Here is an 18032-nt window from a genome sequence, read left to right as displayed (position 1 = left end):
TTTAATGACCCCTAACCTCACTGGAAGGGATATTTAATGACCCCTAACCTCACTGGAAGGGATATTTAATGACCCCTAACCCCACTGGAAGGGTTATTTAATGACCCCTAACCTCACTGGAAGGGATATTTAATGACTCCTAACCCCACTGGAAGGGATATTTAATGACCCCTAACCCCACTGGAAGGGCTATTTAATGACCCCTAACCTCACTGGAAGGGATATTTAATGACCCCTAACCCCACTGGAAGGGATATTTAATGACCCCTAACCCCACTGGAAGGGCTATTTAATGACCCCTAACCCCACTGGAAGGGATATTTAATGACCCCTAACCCCACTGGAAGGGTTATTTAATGACCCCTAACCTCACTGGAAGGGCTATTTAATGACCCCTAACCTCACTGGAAGGGCTATTTAATGACCCCTAACCCCACTGGAAGGGATATTTAATGACCCCTAACCCCACTGGAAGGGCTATTTAATGACCCCTAACCCCACTGGAAGGGATATTTAATGACCCCTAACCCCACTGGAATGGTTATTTAATGACCCCTAACCCCACTGGAAGGGCTATTTAATGACCCTAATGACCCCTTTTGCATGCTTAAGCAATGTTGTACCTTCTGAAAACCTGAGTTAAACCTTAAAACATTGGGTACTTGTACATATCACATTGTTCACTTTATCATTCCCAAAAACAGTGTACATCCATTGGTAGCGGTACTGGAACCAGGGGGCGAGTGTTGTACCTGGAATAAAGGTACTGGAACCAGGGGGCGAGTGTTGTACCTGGAATAAAGGTACTGGAACCAGGGGGCGAGTGTTGTACCTGGAATAAAGGTACTGGAACCAGGGGGCGAGTGTTGTACCTGGAATAAAGGGTCCCTGTCTATGTTTCTGGTCATTTTGTGTAGAGAAAAAGATCTGTACACTTTCAAAATCCCAGATGTTTTGTAATGCCTTGATACCTACTTTAGATTTCGAGGGACCAACCAATGTATATATTCATTTAGGATTTTTCCTTCCCCTTCCCCCCCAATTAAATAAAAGAGACAAAGAAAGAAGAAACGAGATGTGTTCACTTCACTTCCTGTACAATAGAATAAAATAACCATGACGGCAGAGATGACTAGTGAACAACAGAGGATGCAATGCAGACATCCACATCACACAACATTCAGAGATACAGCATCATCAACAGAACCGTGGAGAAATAGGGGGTGGGCTAATTGCAACGGCTAAGAAAAGAGACTTTGTGTCCTCGACTTTGTGTCCAATCTACAGTAGGTATCAAGGCATTACAAAACATCTGGGATTTTGAAAGTGTACAGATCTTATTTTCCCCTTTTTTTTAATACCAATACCATGTATTATTGTTATGAAATAAAAAATATTTCTTAACATGGTATTTATTTAATAAGAATAAGGTCAGAAAAGTTGGAATACTTCATTAATCAAAGGTACATGTGAGGTTTATCATCCAGTTTTGCCTGGTCTGGGCTCTGCATAGATTCTCTCAGTGCCTGGCTGACGTGGGCAGCATTTGTCTGTCTCCATTTTACGCAACCCCGCCGCTCCATCAGCCCAACACTGAGAATAGATCACAGAGCAGGTGAGTCAGAGCACAGGGAGGGAGGCGAGCAGATGAGTCAGAGCATAGAGACAGGAAGGGGAAGGAGGGGATACAGAGCGGGGGAAAGAGGGAGAAAGAGAGAGGGCAGGACAGCAGAGAGAGTAGGTGAGTGAGTCAGACCGGAGAGCAAGTGAGAGAAATTAAAAGATGGAAGGTGAAAGAGGGAGAGAATAGGGTGAGGAATTTCCAGGGACGTGATCAGCACAAAAACGAAAAAAGGATACCAGTGCATCTTCAATCATTCAGATGCCTGACGCCATATTATCCCGGTTTACCTGAGGTCTGATGAAACCCTTTTCACGTTTTCAGAGCCCCTCATTTCAGTTTCATAGTCAAGAATCCCACTCAATCCCCCTCTGGGGCAAGTGTTCACTCCAATGTCAGTGTAGGTGTGAAATAAACTGTAAAAGCGCATGGTCATTAAACACCAGCAGTTTAATGACCATACACTGTGTACAAAACATTGAGTTGCACCCCCCTTTGCCCCAAGAATAGCCTCAATTCATCAGGGCATGGACTGTACAAGGTGTGGAAAGCATTCTACAGGGATGCTGGCCCATATTGACTCCAATGCTTTCCACAGCTGTACACAGCACTTCAATAGTACTTTAAAGTATTTTTACTTACGTAGTTGTTTTGAGTATCTGTACTTTACTATTCATATATTTGACTACTTTTACTTCACTATATTCCTTAAAGATAATGTACTTTTCTCACCAGTTTCCCTGACACCTAAAAGTCCTCATTACATTTTAAATGTAAGGACAGGAAAGGAAAATGGTCCAATTCACACACTTATTAAGAGAACATCCCTGGTCACCCTGCTGCCTCTGATCTGGCAGACTCACTAAACACACATGCTTCGTTAGTAAATAATGTCTGAGTGTTGGTGTATACCACTGGCTGTCCATACACTTAAAAACAAGAAAATTGTGCCGTCTGGTTTACTTAATATACAGAATTTGAAATTATTTTTACTCTTACTTTGGATACTTAGGTATATTTTAAACCAAATATTTTTACTTTTACTCAAGAAGTCTTTTACTGGGTGACTTCCACTTGAGTCATTTTCTATTAAAAGTATCTTTACTTTTACTTAAGTACGACAATTGGGTACTTTTTCCACCACTGCAGTTGTGCCAAGTTGGCTAGATGTCCTTTGGGAGGTGGACCATTCTTAATACACACGGGAAACTGCTGAGTGGAAAAACTCAGGCGCGTTGCAGTTCTCGACACACTCAACCCAGAGTGCTTGGCACCTACTACCACACCCCGTTCAAAGGCACCGAAATATTTTGTCTTGCCCATTCACCCTCTGAATGGCACACATACACAATCCATGTCTCAAGGCTTAAAAATCATTATTTAACCCATCCCCTACACTGATTGAAGTGGATTTAACAAGTGAGATTTATAAAGGGATCATAATCTTCACTTTGACAGTCTGTGTAAAAGAAAGAGCAGCTGTTCTTATTGTTTTGTACACTCAGTGTACGTTCAGAATATAAAATGGGAGCCAGACAACAAACAGGGTTTGGATGGGACGTGTTTTATATAAATAATAATTAAAAAAGATTTATTGGAAAAAATAAACAAAACCTAATGAACACAATAAAGCCCCTCCCAACACACCAGTGGTGGAAGTCAAGGTTTCAGTCCGTTTGTCTGTCCTTAACTGAGCAATTTCCCTTTCTCAAAGTTCAAGCCAGCATGCAGTTTTTATATCAGTATCACTATCCTCATAGTTAAAATGAATAGCTATTCTTTATCAACCTAATTCCTTTTACAATGTATCTTTAGGTTCTGTCAAATAAAAGGTTGTCTGAGAAATAAAACCAACGGGGTCAGAGTTCACGAAGGTGGGACTTGCACGGCCAGCCATGCCTCCTCTGGGACAGCCTGAGAGGGGAGGACGGAGGGAGCAAAAGAACAGAGGGGGAACGGAAACACAAAGAGCCACTTCACACAAAGACCCGAGGGTACAGTCTGTTTCTCTGCTGCTCTCTGTCCATCTCTCCGCATGACATCCTTGAAGAGTTCTTCGCCAAATGGTTCAGGAGGAACAACATCAGCAGTTCTCTCACCCTTGCCAAGGAGGGGAAAAGATAAACCTAGGAGGAGAGAGAGGCAAGCGTTATTCTAGTTCATTTCATTGTACAACTATTGCATGACAAATAGGATTATTTATGACGTACAGACTTGAAGTCTATTTAAAGGGCTTGCACCCTTTGCCTTATTTGAGCATCAAAGACTTATTTGTCACATGTGCACAGGCACGCACAGTGTGTCCCTCTGCCGCCAGCAAAACACAGAAAGCAGCTGAATAAAAGGGGGGTCAGAGAGAAAATACAGCCCAAAGGGGGAGAGGCAGCGAGAGAGGGGGGCAGTGAGAGAGGAGGAGAGGCAGTGAGTGAGAGAGAGAGAGGCAGCGAGAGGGAGGGGCAGCGAGAGAGGAGGAGAGGCAGTGAGAGGGAGGGGGCAGCGAGAGAGAGGCAGTGAGAGGGAGGGGGCAGCGAGAGAGAGGCAGCGAGAGAGGAGGAGAGGCAGTGAGAGAGAGAGGCAGGGACAGAGAGGGGGGCAGCGACAGAGAGGGGGAGGGGCAGAGCGAGCGCAGGCAGGAGCGAGCAGGGGAGGGGCAGAGCGAGCACGGGCAGGAGCGAGCAGGGGAGGGCGGGAGTGAGCAAGAGACAATATCCTGCCTGCAGCCCACTCCATCTAGACCAGTGTGAGTCATCCCTATAACACATTAATACAGAGACTGCTGCATATCCGACCAAGTAGCTCTGCAGTGTGTGTGTGTGTGTGTGTGTGTGTGTGTGTGTGTGTTGAAATGCAGTTGTGCGTTGCATGTGTGTGAGTGTGTGAACCTCAGTCTCTAGGAGGATGCCTGGTGAGCAGTGATGTGGTAGAGATGACTCAGAGAAGCCTTGAATCAGTTTCTCTCCTCCCTTCCCTTCTCTCCACTCCTCCCTGCCTTACCACACAGGTGGACCGGTGAGAGTAAATTATTTTTGTAAGAGTGCTTAAAATATCACACCTACACAGGTGTGTACAGTCATGGCCAAAAGTGTTCAGAATGGAAATTAATATTTGTGTCAAAGTTTGCTGCTTCAGTGTCTTTAGAGATTTGTCAGATGTTACTATGGAATACTGAAGTATAATTACAAGCATTTCATAAGTGTCAAAGGCTTTTATTGACAATTACATGAAGTTGATGCAAAGAGTGAATATTTGCAGTGTTGACCATTCTTTTTCAAGACCTCTGCAATCCGCCCTGGCATGCTGTCAATTAACTTCTGGGCCACATCCTGACTGATGGCAGCCCATTCTTGCATAATCAATGCTTGGAGTTTGTCAGAATTTGTAGGTTTTTGTTTGTCACCCGCCTCTTGAGGATTAACCACAAGTTCTCAATGGGATTAAGGTCTGGGGAGTTTCTTGGCCATGGACCCAAAATATCGATGTTTTGTTCCCTGAGCCACGTAGTTATCACTTTTGCCTTATGGGAAGGTGCTCCATCATGCTGGAAAAGGCATTGTTCATCACCAAACTGTTCCTGGATGGTTGGGAGAAGTTGCTCTCGGAGGATGTGTTGGTACCATTCTTTATGAGAAGCCCACTCCCTTGGCTGAGAAGCAACCCCACACATGAATGGTCTCGGGATGCTTTACTGTTGGCTTTACTGTTGGCATGACACAGGACTGATGGTAGCGCTCACCTTGTCTTCTCCGGACAAACTTTTTTACAGATGCCCCAAACAATCGTAAAGGGGATTCATCAGAGAAAATGACTTTACCCCAGTCCTCAGCAGTCCAATCCCTGTACCTTTTGCAGAATATCAGTCTGTCCCTGATGTTTTTCCTGGAGAGAAGTGGCTTCTTTGCTGCCCTTCATGACACCAGGCCATTCTCCAAAAGTCTTCGCCTCACTGTGCGTGCAGATGCACTCACACCTGCCTGCTGCCATTCCTGAGCAAGCTCTGTACTGGTGGTGCCCCGATCCCACAGCTGAATCAACTTTAGGAGACGGTCCTGGCGCTTGCTTCACAACAATTGAACCGCTCTCCTTGAAGCTCTTGATGATCCAATAAATGGTTGATTTAGGTGCAATTTTACTGGCAGCAAAATCCTTTCCTGTGAAGCCCTTTTTGTGCAAAGCAATGATGACGGCATGTGTTTCCTTGCAGGTAATCATGGTTGACAGAGGAAGAACAATGATTCCAAGCACCACCTTCCTTTTCAAGCTTCCATTCTGTTACTCAAACTCAATCAGCATGACAGAGTGATCTCCAGCCTTGTCCTTGTCAACACTCACACCTGTGTTAACGAGAGAATCACTGACATGATGTCAGCTGGTCCTTTTGTGGCAGAGCTGAAATGCAGTGGAAATGTTTTTGGGGGATTCAGTTAATTTGCATGGCAAAGAGGGACTTTGCAATTAATTGCAATTCATCTAATCACTCTTCATAACATTCTGGAGTATATGCAAATTGCCATCATACAAACTGAGGCAGCAGACTTTGTGAAAATTAATATTTGTGTCATTATCAAAACTTTTGGCTACGACTGTACACACACACACACACACACACACACACGGTTATTATAGTTGAAAATAATTTTTTTTTTTTTAACTGTTTAATTTGTTAGCTTTCAGACCTGATTTACTAGTTTATTTACTTTTAGAAAAATATTCTCATTTCATTTGTTTCTATTATTTTTAGTGTTACGGACAGAAAGTAGCATATACATGGGAGGCTAGCAGCCATTTATGTGATGAATAGTTGTTTTTTGGGATGTCACTTCTTGCCACTGGTGGGCAGTAATACATACGGTGATGTTTTTTTAAAAATGAGGTCTGTCAAACGATTAAAATTTAGTTAATGGCATTAGTTCACCATAAACACAAAGGTTACGAACAGAAAGCCATTGATGCACCCAATGTTGAGTGGGCCTACTGCCTCTTATGAATGTTCTTGAAATTTAATGCACACACACACACACTTAAAGCATTCTAAATGAGTGACTAGGGGGGAAAACATTTGATTGGCTCTACGGATAAAAATAGCTTTTAAAACTTGTCCAACCAATGTTAGGAAAATACTGTAATCATATGTACTGTTCAGATAACTTTACACATACAATACAGTCCTACACATTCTCCCACCCACACCCTTTAACTGGGTGAGTCGTTTTGCATGGACTGGTGCACTGGGTAGGCGGAGTTCACACATTTTAGACCATTCAATTGGTCCTTAAATGAAATCTCCACCCACCCGGGGCACCGGGCCATTCAAAATGAACTCGCCCACTTACTCGCGCTCACACACCCCACTCTTGCATATGCAGCCTACCTTTATACGGATCTCTGAGTAGCCCATTGCATTTTCAGTTCTTCCTTTGCCATCTAAATTAGTGCAAAGCCTAGTCAGTGATCAAGTTCTCAGTTTGCTAGCTAGGTAGGTAACATGACTGGCTAGCTAAACCAATGTAGTTTTATGAAACCCCAAAAATTGCGTCTCGTGAGTAGTTTAAAACGGCCAGCGACATGCGCACGAATCCGCGGCAGAAAGAAAGCGCCCCGGTAATATTGTGCTTAACTTTGACATGATTTTGGCAAGAGGCACACGGTCTTTAGCGCTGAAAGATCATCAAGGACTACAACCAACCGAGCCACTGCCTGTTCACCCCGCTATCATCCAGAAGGCGAGGTCAGTACAGGTGGATCAAAGCGGGGACCGAGAGATTGAAAAATAGCTTCTATCTCAAGGCCATTAGACTGTTAAAAAGCCATCACTAACATAGAGGCTGCTGCCAACAGACTCAAATCTCTGCCCACTTAAATAAACGGAATCAGTCACTTTAATAAGGTTCACATAGAGGTATCACTAGTCACTTTAAATAACGCCACTTTTAATCATGTTTACATATCCTATTACTCATCTCATGTACAGTTGAAGTCAGAAGTTTACATACACTTAGGCTGGAGTCATTAAAACTTGTTTTTCAACCACTCCACAAATTTCTTGTTAACAAACTAAAGTTTTGGCAAGTCGGTTAAGACATCTACCATCTACTTTGTACATGAAGCAAGTCATTTTACCAACAATTGTTTACAGACAGATTATTTCACTGTGTCGCAATTCCAGTGGGTCAGAAGTTTACACACACTAAATTGACTGTGCCTTTAAACAGCTTGGAAAATTCCAGAAAATTATGTCATGGCTTTAGAAGCTTCTGATAGGCTAATTGACATAATTTGAGTCAATTGGAGGTGTACCTGTATTTCAAGGCCTACCTTAAAACTCAGTGCCTCTTTGCTTGACATCATGGGAAAATCAAAAGAAAATCAGCCAAGACATCAGAAAAAAAATTGGAGACCTCCACAAGTCTGGTTCATCCTTGGGAGCAATTTCCAAATGCCTGAAGGTACCACGTTCATCTGTACAAACAATAGTACGCAAGTATAAACACCATGGGACCACGCAGCCGTCATACCGCTCAGGAAGGAGATGCGTTCTGTCTCCTAGAGGTGAACGTACTTTGGTGAGAAGTGCAAATAAATCCCAGAACAACAGCAAAGGACCGTGTGAAGATTCTGGAGGAAACAGGTACAAAAGTATCTATATCCACAGTAAAACAAGTCCTATATCAACATAACCTGAAAGGCCGCTCAGCAAGGAAGAAGCCAATGCTCCAAAACCGCCATAAAAAAGCCAAAACTACGGTTTGCAACTGCACATGGGGACAAAGATCATACTTTTTGGAGAAATGTCCTCTGGTCTGATGAAACAAAAAGAGAACTGTTTGGCCATAATGACCATCGTTATGTTTGGAGGAAAAAGGGAGAGGCTTGCAAGCCAAGAACACCATCCCAACCGTGAAGCACGGGGGTGGCAGCATCATGTTGTGGGGTGCTTTGCTGCAGGAGGGGCTTGTGCACTTCACAAAATAGATTAAATCATGAGGATGGAAAATTATGTGGATATATTGAAGCAACATCAAGACATCAGTCAGGAAGTTAGAGCTTGGTTGCAAATGGGTCTTCCAAATGGACAATGACCCCAAGCACACTTCCAAAGTTGTGGCAAAATGGCTTAAGGACAACAAAGTCAAGGTATTTGAGTGTCCGTCACAAAGCCCAGACTTCAAACCCATAGAAAATTTGTGAGCAGAACTGAAAAAGTGTGTGCGAGCAAGGAGGCCGACAAAAGTGACTGAGTTACACCAGCTCTGTCAGGAGGAATGGGCCAAAATTCACCCAACCTATTGTGGGAAGCTACACAATGTTTGACCCAAGTTAAACAATTTAAAGGCAATGCTACCAAATACTAATTGAGTGTATGTAAACTTCTGACCCACTGGGAATGTGATGGAAGAAATAAAAGCTGAAAAATCAGTACTATTTTTCTGACATTCACATTCTTAAAATAAAGTGGTGATACTAACTGACCTAAGACAGGGAATTTTTACTAGGATTAAATGTCAGGAATTGTGAAAAACGGAGTTTAAATGTATTTGGCTAAGGTGTATGTAAACTTCGACTATAACTGTATTCTACACCATCTACTGCATCTGCCTGTCATCGCTCATCCATATATTTATATGTGCATATTCTTATTCAACCCTTTACATGTGTATAGTTGTTGTGAATTTCTTGTGCTGATGTATCTTTCAGAGGCATTTTTGTTATTACTTTGGCAAAGGATAAAATCTACAAAACTTAGTCCTCTGTTGTAACAGATTCTAGTTTTGGAAACAGAAAACTGTATTGGGATATGTTTAATCGATGAGAAAATTCACAGAATGTCAGCCACAATCCATCTGGCTCCACCTTCTCCCACTGGGCTTCCTTTTATCACCATATTTGGTAGTGAGAGGAAACGCCAACTAGATGCTTCACATTTATACATCCGGTGAAATATCTGGCTCATTGTTCCATCTGTGCTGAAGCTGTGATTCGTTCTGCGCTTAAAAAGGGTCAGTGCGGAAACATGTGCGCTTAAAAAAAGGTTCCGTGCATTGAAGAAAAAAAGGTTCCGCTGATAAACCTGTCACGTACGTGTTAATGTGGTAACTTTGACAGCCCTAGTTTAAATGAGAAAGTCAATCTCAATGGGACTTTGATTTAAAAGGATTAGCGCCTAGACTGGTAATAGAAATATGGTCGACTGACCACTGGTGGTTTAGGGTTTGCTGTCGCCATTGTTCACGCTCCACGCTCGCCCTTTGGCTAGCAGATTACTTCCCCGTTAGCACGCAATAGCTAGTGAGTGATGCACAAGATAGGGATGTTTCAAATAGGCCTATCACCTGGCAGCATTTACCCACCAGATTCAGAATATATATACACACATTGTTTTTTTAATAGCTTGAAAACCCCATTGGATGTTTCCCAGAAGTTCAGGGGAAAGTTCAACTGAACATAATTCATGATGTTTTTTATTTTAGTTGGATTTAAAGTAGTCCAGTAGTGTTTCCAAACGGGTTTGTTAATTATTTTATTTCAGTTTACGAAATAGTTTTTTCATGATTCGTTTTCATTTCCTACAATAACCTTGCGACACACAAACCTACACACACACACCCTTCTCACCAGATGGGTTGTTGAGGTGTGGTCATTGCTGTTTGCAGGTGGAGAACTTGCGTATCTTGCTGGCTGTGGAGACTCCTTTGCGGGAGGGATTGGATGAGGAGGAGGACCTGCGCTCTGGCTTGTCCTTGCTCTCCGTCCTGTTTACACACACAGGCTTGGCCTGGGCCCGGCTCAGATCCACCTCAGCCTCATCCAAGTCCTCCTCTGGTACCTGCCCTGGAGGACAGAGAGAGAATATAGGCCGGTCAACACAGAACACAGTCACACACAAACACAGGGACGGAGAGACAACCACCATGAACATCTGCAGAGGCAATCACACACCACCTTCATATAATCTACTGCTTTCATCATGTAGAAAGCTCATTTATAAAAACATGTTTTGAGAGAGACGAGACCTTTAGAATAAAACTCTTCCTCCTCAATAGCACTAAAATATCAAAGCAGATAAAGACTGGGGGACAAAACATTGTCAAAAGAAAACCCCACCAGAAAATCCATTGAGTGACTGACTGCTTCATCAGATTTCCTCTATTGATCTTTCTGACCAGTCGGGTCAAAAGATCAATGGCGATTGGGCCAGTGAGAGCAGATGGTAAGAAGAGAACCAATCAGAGTGGTAATTGAGTTGTGTCTGCACAGTAGTACCCTTTTTAAAGTTGTTTTTCTCAATACATTTACACATACTAAATGACATTAAGTGACATTATTAAAAACGCCAAAGCTGTGTGCCAACTATGAAATGTCACCTTATTTAAGGTGTGTTTAGCAGACAGACAGAGATTGTGGCTCTGAGCTAATGTTATGAGTTAGTGTTGAGTGAGTGTGTGTGGGTGGGAGAGTGGTGCCTGGAATCACCATTCATACTCCCACACTAAGCTATTATTAGATGCATTCACCCACTGCCATTCAAGCGCTCTGTGGTGCCATTGAAAATGTTTTTTTTTTTGTAGGTCATCAAGCTTCAAAGCGACAAGGACTACTGCCATTATGTTATCAGTTGCCTTGTTGCCTAGCAACACATTTATGAAAGAAGAAAAGTCTAGCTAAGGAGTTCAGAATTCTGCACGGATGACGGTCCCGTGTGGCTCAGTTGGTAGAGCGTGGCGTTTGCAACGCCAGGGTTGTGGGTTCGATTCCCACGGGGGACCAGTACGAAAATGTATGCACTCACTACTAAGTCGCTCTGGATAAGAGCCTCTGCTAAATTACTAAAATGTTAAATGTTTAAATCCTCATAAGCCATTATAACCAACTGACTCAGCAAAGAGGATTATTTATTGATTTAGAAGTGCAACTGTCGACAAAAATGTCTACAGTGCAACAACTGAGGGAAAATGTAACATTTCCATTAGAAGGGTTTTCCCAGAGCTATATGATATACAACACTTAACAGTCTAGACTGGTCACCTACAAGTGGAAAACAGTATTAGGACAACTGAATCCTGCCAAGACTGCAACACTCCTTCCTCAAGCCTTTTAAAAATGGAACACACTAAAAACGTCTCATCTATCCTCTGACTGTAGTCTATCCTCCCTCCATCTGAACCCCTCTCTCTGACCCCGTCTTTCCTGTGCTCTCCACCAGACTCCGTTCAGTAGACCGAGAACACAGAAATCTAACAGGCACACTGAAGCCGTGTGTGTGTCTCTCTCTCTTTCACTCCCACTCATATTTTAGTGTGTGTGTGTGTGTGTCACACAGTATTTCTCTCTGTGCCTACCTGGCACGGTGAAGTCCTGAGTGTAGATGATGTCATCCTCCTGGTCATAGAACTCCTGGTCCTCTTCCTCGGTGTAGCCGTGCAGGTCTTCCAGGTAGGGCACCACCGTCATGCTGCGCCACACGTCCCGGCTCTCCGCGCTGGCTGGGATGGGCACCGGGGGCTCCGTTGGAGGGTGTTTTTTACGTACCCAGCTGGAGGGAGAATGGAAGGGAGGGGGTTATTGTATTAGTAGTTACTTAACTAGTCTTGGCACAAAATCTGACTTAGGTAAGCCAGTTGGTTAGCCTTATACCGAGCCAATAGGCTGACCCACATAGTGGTTTGTGTCATGACTGAAGTCAGTATTCATATGCCGTCACCTAGCTACATTTTAATGCAACCCAACCAGATATGGAAACGGAGTGTGTATTTCAGTGTGTGACGAATGGGGTTGGTTTACGTCTGCTTTCCTTCACGGCATCGTGCTGCTATAAAGACTTTAAATGAGGCAGCAGACAGCTGTGGAGGGTCTTTCAGTAGAAGGGCTGCCGAGGAGGATGATTGAGGTTATTTTTCTCCCGCTCTCTATCCCTCAAGTTCATTTCTTTCCCTTTCACCCTCTTTTTCTCTCATTGTCTCCACAAATTGCAGAAGGGTCAAGAACCCCTTTGTAGCACAAGGATGCCTCTGTCATTAGTAACCATGGAAACAAAGTCTCATCGCAGTCGTTGGAGCTCGTTTTAGTTAAGAGGGTTAAAACCCAGAGAGTCCTCTCAAACTGCAGTCTCCTTCTCCTCGAACACACAGAAAGGGAGAAAATGGATTTCAGCATGCTTTGAACAGCTTCTCTCCCCCCTCCCCCTCTATTCTTCCTCTCCCTCTAATCCACTGACGTCATCGGCGCACCACGTCAGTATCTACGAGCCTCAGAAATGGACGGTGTAACTAATAATAATATTAAGCCTAGGATGGGACGTGTTGGGGTTCAGTAATTAAGGCTTTTAATGTCACAATGGATATTACGATCATATGGACAAGTCACAGGGATGAAAGACATTATCGCATACCAATAAAAAAAACGATATGGTTTCTCCGTTTCCAGTGTACCATTTCATTTTGAAGCAGCTAGACTGCACCACAAGGTATGCTAAAATACCTATTTTCTGAAGAACACACACACAGATCAGTAATCTGAAGTCTCTCCAAGGCAAAATGTCATTGTCTGAGGTTCAAGGCTGCTGGTGGCACCTTAGGGCTCATAGTAGGGCTCATAGTAATAGCTGGAACTTTATCAAACGCATCATAAACATAATTTCCATGTGTTAGATCCCATTACATTCCCAGCCATTAATATGAACAGTGTTGCTACATCTGCTGCCTCATGTCTCAGTCGGTCTGTCCCTGATGCTGGAAGAGCAGTGGAACCAGAGAATCACAACACATTCATTCTAACTCTGTGTGGAACTCTAGATCAGTCTGATATCAAGTGACAGGGTTCACAGCATCGCTAAGGGCAAGAGAGCACAGCCTTCTGTATGGACTGTGGCATGATCAGGGTGACATCCATTTTAGTTCAATCGAATCAGAAGATGAAAGAAATTGAAGTAAAGACTTGTATATTTTCAACATGGATAACTTCAGTCACTTACTTGTGTTGCCTGATGTGCTGTATGGAAAACCTCTTGACGGGATCATATTCAAGCATTCCTGGTAAAGACAAACAAGCAGAATGTAAGAACAGAGGAGCGGTGGAGAACAAAGGAGAAACGGGGGGAATAGATGTATTCTATAGAGGAAGAGAACACATTTCACTGTATACCACATCTGTTAGGAGACGCCAAGAAACAGGGAACCTATCACCTATGCCGAATCAAACTCCCTACGCCGAATCAAAGCACTAACAGCCCTATAAGGATCTGCATTTCCCCATCCTTACTACAGCCCATCTTTCTCTCCATACTTACTACGCCGTGGCCAGCTACGAAGGTGGAGGCTATCCCAGGACAGACAATGGAGACATGAACTGCCCACAATACAAATACTATAACAAAATGTCACTAGAGCATCGTAAAATGCCACAATAAGGTTCCCACAGTGCTGCAATAAAGAAATAATAAATGTTCTCTCTCTCATATATTGATTAGACTACACTAGGGCTGAAAGGCGGGAACCCTTTAACCGAGATTAACCGCCCAAAACCTTTTTCCCGGGTTAAATAACTGCGAGAAACCAGTCAATTATAATCAATTATTTATATGAACAGCATGACGTGAAATGGAACTGTTAAATGATATGCAATGTCTAAATCTGGCTTCTCTACAGCCTCTGTATGGTGAATCAACGCTCAGGGTGGGGAGACAGCTCATCTCACTCTGGAGCGCAGTTCACAATGCATGTAGACCGATCATGGTCTCTTTTCCCTTTTTATGACAGGTAGGCCTACATTTGCTTCAGCACAGCTGATTCTACAGTACTATAAAGACCGAATGTGTGTCTAATTTACCAATCTCCATCTGAATTTCGGGGATCACCTTGTTTTTTAAAAAATTGTAAAGATAAGAATTATTTTAATTGCAGCTGCAGAGTTAAAACAGCCCATCACTCGAATATCGTTGCTTTAAAATCAGTGCACGTGTGAGCACTCTCGCAGTCTTTCTCCCTCTCCAACTCCATTAAAATTGCATCCAAAATAGATCCTGTTCTAGATTGATAAACTTCAGCACATTCCGAAAGTATACAGAGCCATTCACTTTTCCCACATTGTTAGGTTAAAGCATTATTTTAAAATGAATCCAAAAAAACATATTAAATCCTCATTTACACACAATACCCCATAATGACAAAGTGAACAGGTTTTTAGAAATATTAGCAAACTTATTTAAAATAAAAAACAGAAAGTATTCAGACCCTTTGCTATGAGACTCAAAATTGAGTTGATCCTTGAGATGTTTCTACAACTTGGAGTCCACCTGTGGTGGACATGACAAAAGATGGTGTCGAAGAAAATGGCTGACGTTTTACATTCTCCCAACCAATTGTGCAATCTTGTTATTTTTTTGGGCGTTTTGTGTAACTTATTTTGTACATTATGTTGCTGCTACCGTCTCTTATGACCGAAAATAACTTATGGATATCAGAAAAGTGTTTCTTCCAGTCCGCGGGGAGTAAACTTTTTCCTTTAACTAGTCCAACGAGAAGGATATCCTGATTTCACTGGAACAGGCCCAGATCCACGCCTTTTGCATGAAGAAAAGTCGTCAGAAAAGGAGACGCAGATCGGGGATCTTTCTGAGAAGCCAGAGGCAAGCAAGTAAACTCCCAATGCCTTCCATTCTTCTTGCTAACGTGCAATCGTTCGAAAATAAAAAATGACCTACTATTAAGATTATCCTGCCAACGGGACATTAAAAACTGTAACATCTTATGTTTCACAGAGACATGGCTGAACAAAGAAACTGACAATATAGAGCTGGCGGGATTTTCCATGCACCGGCAGAACAGAGACGCTACATCTGGTAAGACGAGGGGTAGGGGTGTGTGTCTTTTTGTCAATAACAGCTGGTGCCCGATGTCTAATATTAAAGAAGACTCAAGGTATTGCTCACCTGAGGTAGAGCACCTTATGATAAGCTGTCGACCACACTATCTACCAAGATAGTTCTCATCTGTATTATTCGTAGCCGTCTATTTACCACCACAAAGCAAAGCTGGCACTAAGACGGCTCTCAACCAACTCTATAAGGCCATAAGCAAAGAAGAAAATGCTCACCCAGAAGCGGCGTTCCTAGTGGCCGGGGACTTTAATGTAGGCAAAATTAAATCAGTTTTACCAATTTTTTTACCAGCATGTCACATGTGCAACCAGGGGTAAAAAAAGAAAATCTTAGAACACCTTTACTCCACACACAGCTCTCCCCCGCCCTCCATTTGGCAAATCTGACCACAATTCTATCCTCCTGATTTCCGCTTACAAGCAATCACTAAAGCAGTAAGTACCAGTAACTCGCTCAATACGGAAGTGGTAAGATGACGCGGATGCTACACTACAGGACTGTTCTGGTACCACAGACTGGAATATCCAATGGCATTGAGGAATACACCACCTCAGTTATCGGCTTCATCAATAAGTACATCGATGACGTTGTCCCCACAGTGACTGTACGTACATATCCCAACCAGAAACCATGGATTACAGGCAACATCCGCACTGAGCTAAAGGCTAGAGCTGCCGATTTCAAGGAGTGGGAGACTAATCCGGACGCTTATAAGAAATCCCGCTATGCTCTCAGATGAACCATCAAACAAGCAAAGCGTCAATACATTTTCAACCTCTCCCCGACCAAGTCTGTAATACCTACATGTTTCAAGCAGACTACCATAGTCCCTGTGCCTAAGGAAGCGAAGGTAACCTGCCTAAATGATTGCCGCCCTGTGGCACTTACGTCCGTAGCCATGAAGTGCTTTGAAAGGCTGGTCATGGCTCACATCAACAGAATCCTCCCGGACACCCTAAACCCACTCCAATTCGCATACCACCCCAACAGATCCACAGATGACGCAATCGCACTCCACACCACCCTTTCTCACCTGGACAAAAAGAACACCTATGCGAGAATGCAATTCATTGACTACAGCTCAGCGTTCAACACCATAGTGCCCACAAAGCTCATCACTAAGCTAAGGACTCTGGGACTAAACACATCCCTCTGCAACTGGATCCTGGACTTCCTGACTGGCCACCCCCAGGTGGTAAGAGTAGGCAACAACAGCTGCCACGCTGATCCTTAACACTGGGGCCCCTCAGGGGTGTGTACCTAGTCCCCTCCTGTATTCCCTGTTCACCCACGACTGCGTGGCCAAACACGACTCCAACAAAATCAAGTTGGCTGACGACACAACAGTGGTAGGCCTGATCACGACAACGATGAGGCGGCCAATAGGGAGGAGGTCAGAGAACTAGCAGTGTGTGGTGCCAGGACAACAACCTCTCCCTCATTGTGAGCAAGACAAAGGAGCGGATCGTGGACTACAGGAAAAGGCAGGCCGATGGGGCTGTAGTGGAGCAGGTTGAGAGTTAAGTTCCTTGGTGTCCACATCACCAACGAACTATCATGGTCCAAACCTACCAAGACAGTCGTGAAGAGGGCACGACAAAATGGTTTCCCCCCCCCTCAGGAGACTGGAAATATTTAGCATGGTTCCCCAGATCCTCAAAAGGTTCTACAGCTGCACCATCGAGAGCATCCTGACCGGTTGCATCACCGCCTGGTATGGCAACTGCTTGGCATCTGACCGTAAGGCACTACAGGGGGTAGTGCAAACGGCCCAGTACATCACTGGGGCCAAGGTTCCTACCATCCAGGACCTATATAATAGGCTGTGTCAGAGGAAAGCCCATAAAATTGTCAGAGACTCCAGTCACCCAAGTTAGACTGTTCTCTGCTACCACACGGCAAGCGGTACCGGAGCACCAAGTCTTGGATCAAAAGGCTCCTTAACAGCTTCTACCCCCAAGCCATTAGACTGCTGAATAATTCATAAAAATCTATTTACATTGACCCCCCTTGTACAATGCTGCTACTCGCCGTTTGTTACCTATGCATAGTCACTTCGCCCCCACCTACATGTACAGATTACCTCAACTAGCCTGTACACCAACTCGGTACCGGTGCCCCCTGTATATAGCCTCATTACTGTTATTCTTATTGTGTTACTTTTTATTTTAGCCTGCTTGGTAAATATTTTCTTCTTGAACTTCACTGTTGGTTAAGGGCTTGTAAGTAAGCATTTCACGGTAAAGTCTACACTTGTGGCAAATAAAGTTTGATTTGGAAAGGCACACACCCGTTTATATAAAAGGTCCAAACAGTTGACAGTGCATGTCAGAGCAAAAACCAAGCCATGAGGTCAAAGGAATTGTCCGTAGAGCTCCAAGACAGGATTGGGTCGAGGCACAGATCTGGGGAAGGGTACAAAAACATTTCTGCAGTATTAAAAAGGTCCCCAAGAACACAGTGGTCTCCATCATTCTTAAATGGAAGATGTTTAGAACCACCAAGACTCTTCCGAAAGCTGGCCGCCCTGCTAAACTGAGC

General features: G+C 43.6%; 1 protein-coding gene across 1 annotated transcript in view; it reads right to left on the bottom strand.

Moving 5' to 3' along the window:
• Positions 1–3164: 3164 nt before the first annotated feature.
• LOC129813964 (serine/threonine-protein kinase STK11-like) overlaps positions 3165–18032 on the bottom strand; it is a 35294-nt gene continuing 20426 nt past the window's right edge. The window contains exons 8-11 of the mRNA XM_055866639.1: positions 13587–13644; positions 11956–12149; positions 10232–10447; positions 3165–3747 (exon numbers count right to left, since the gene is read on the bottom strand). Of these exons, the coding sequence (XP_055722614.1) occupies positions 10254–10447; positions 11956–12149; positions 13587–13644 (446 nt within the window). The 3' untranslated portion in view covers positions 3165–3747; positions 10232–10253. The remainder of the gene's footprint in view (positions 3748–10231; positions 10448–11955; positions 12150–13586; positions 13645–18032) is intronic.

This window comes from Salvelinus fontinalis, chromosome 17 (assembly GCF_029448725.1).
Source record: "Salvelinus fontinalis isolate EN_2023a chromosome 17, ASM2944872v1, whole genome shotgun sequence".
In the NCBI taxonomy this organism is placed as follows: domain Eukaryota; kingdom Metazoa; phylum Chordata; class Actinopteri; order Salmoniformes; family Salmonidae; genus Salvelinus; species Salvelinus fontinalis.
The sequence above is the reverse complement of the archived record's forward strand: the minus strand, read 5'-3'. Positions and strand labels throughout refer to the sequence as shown.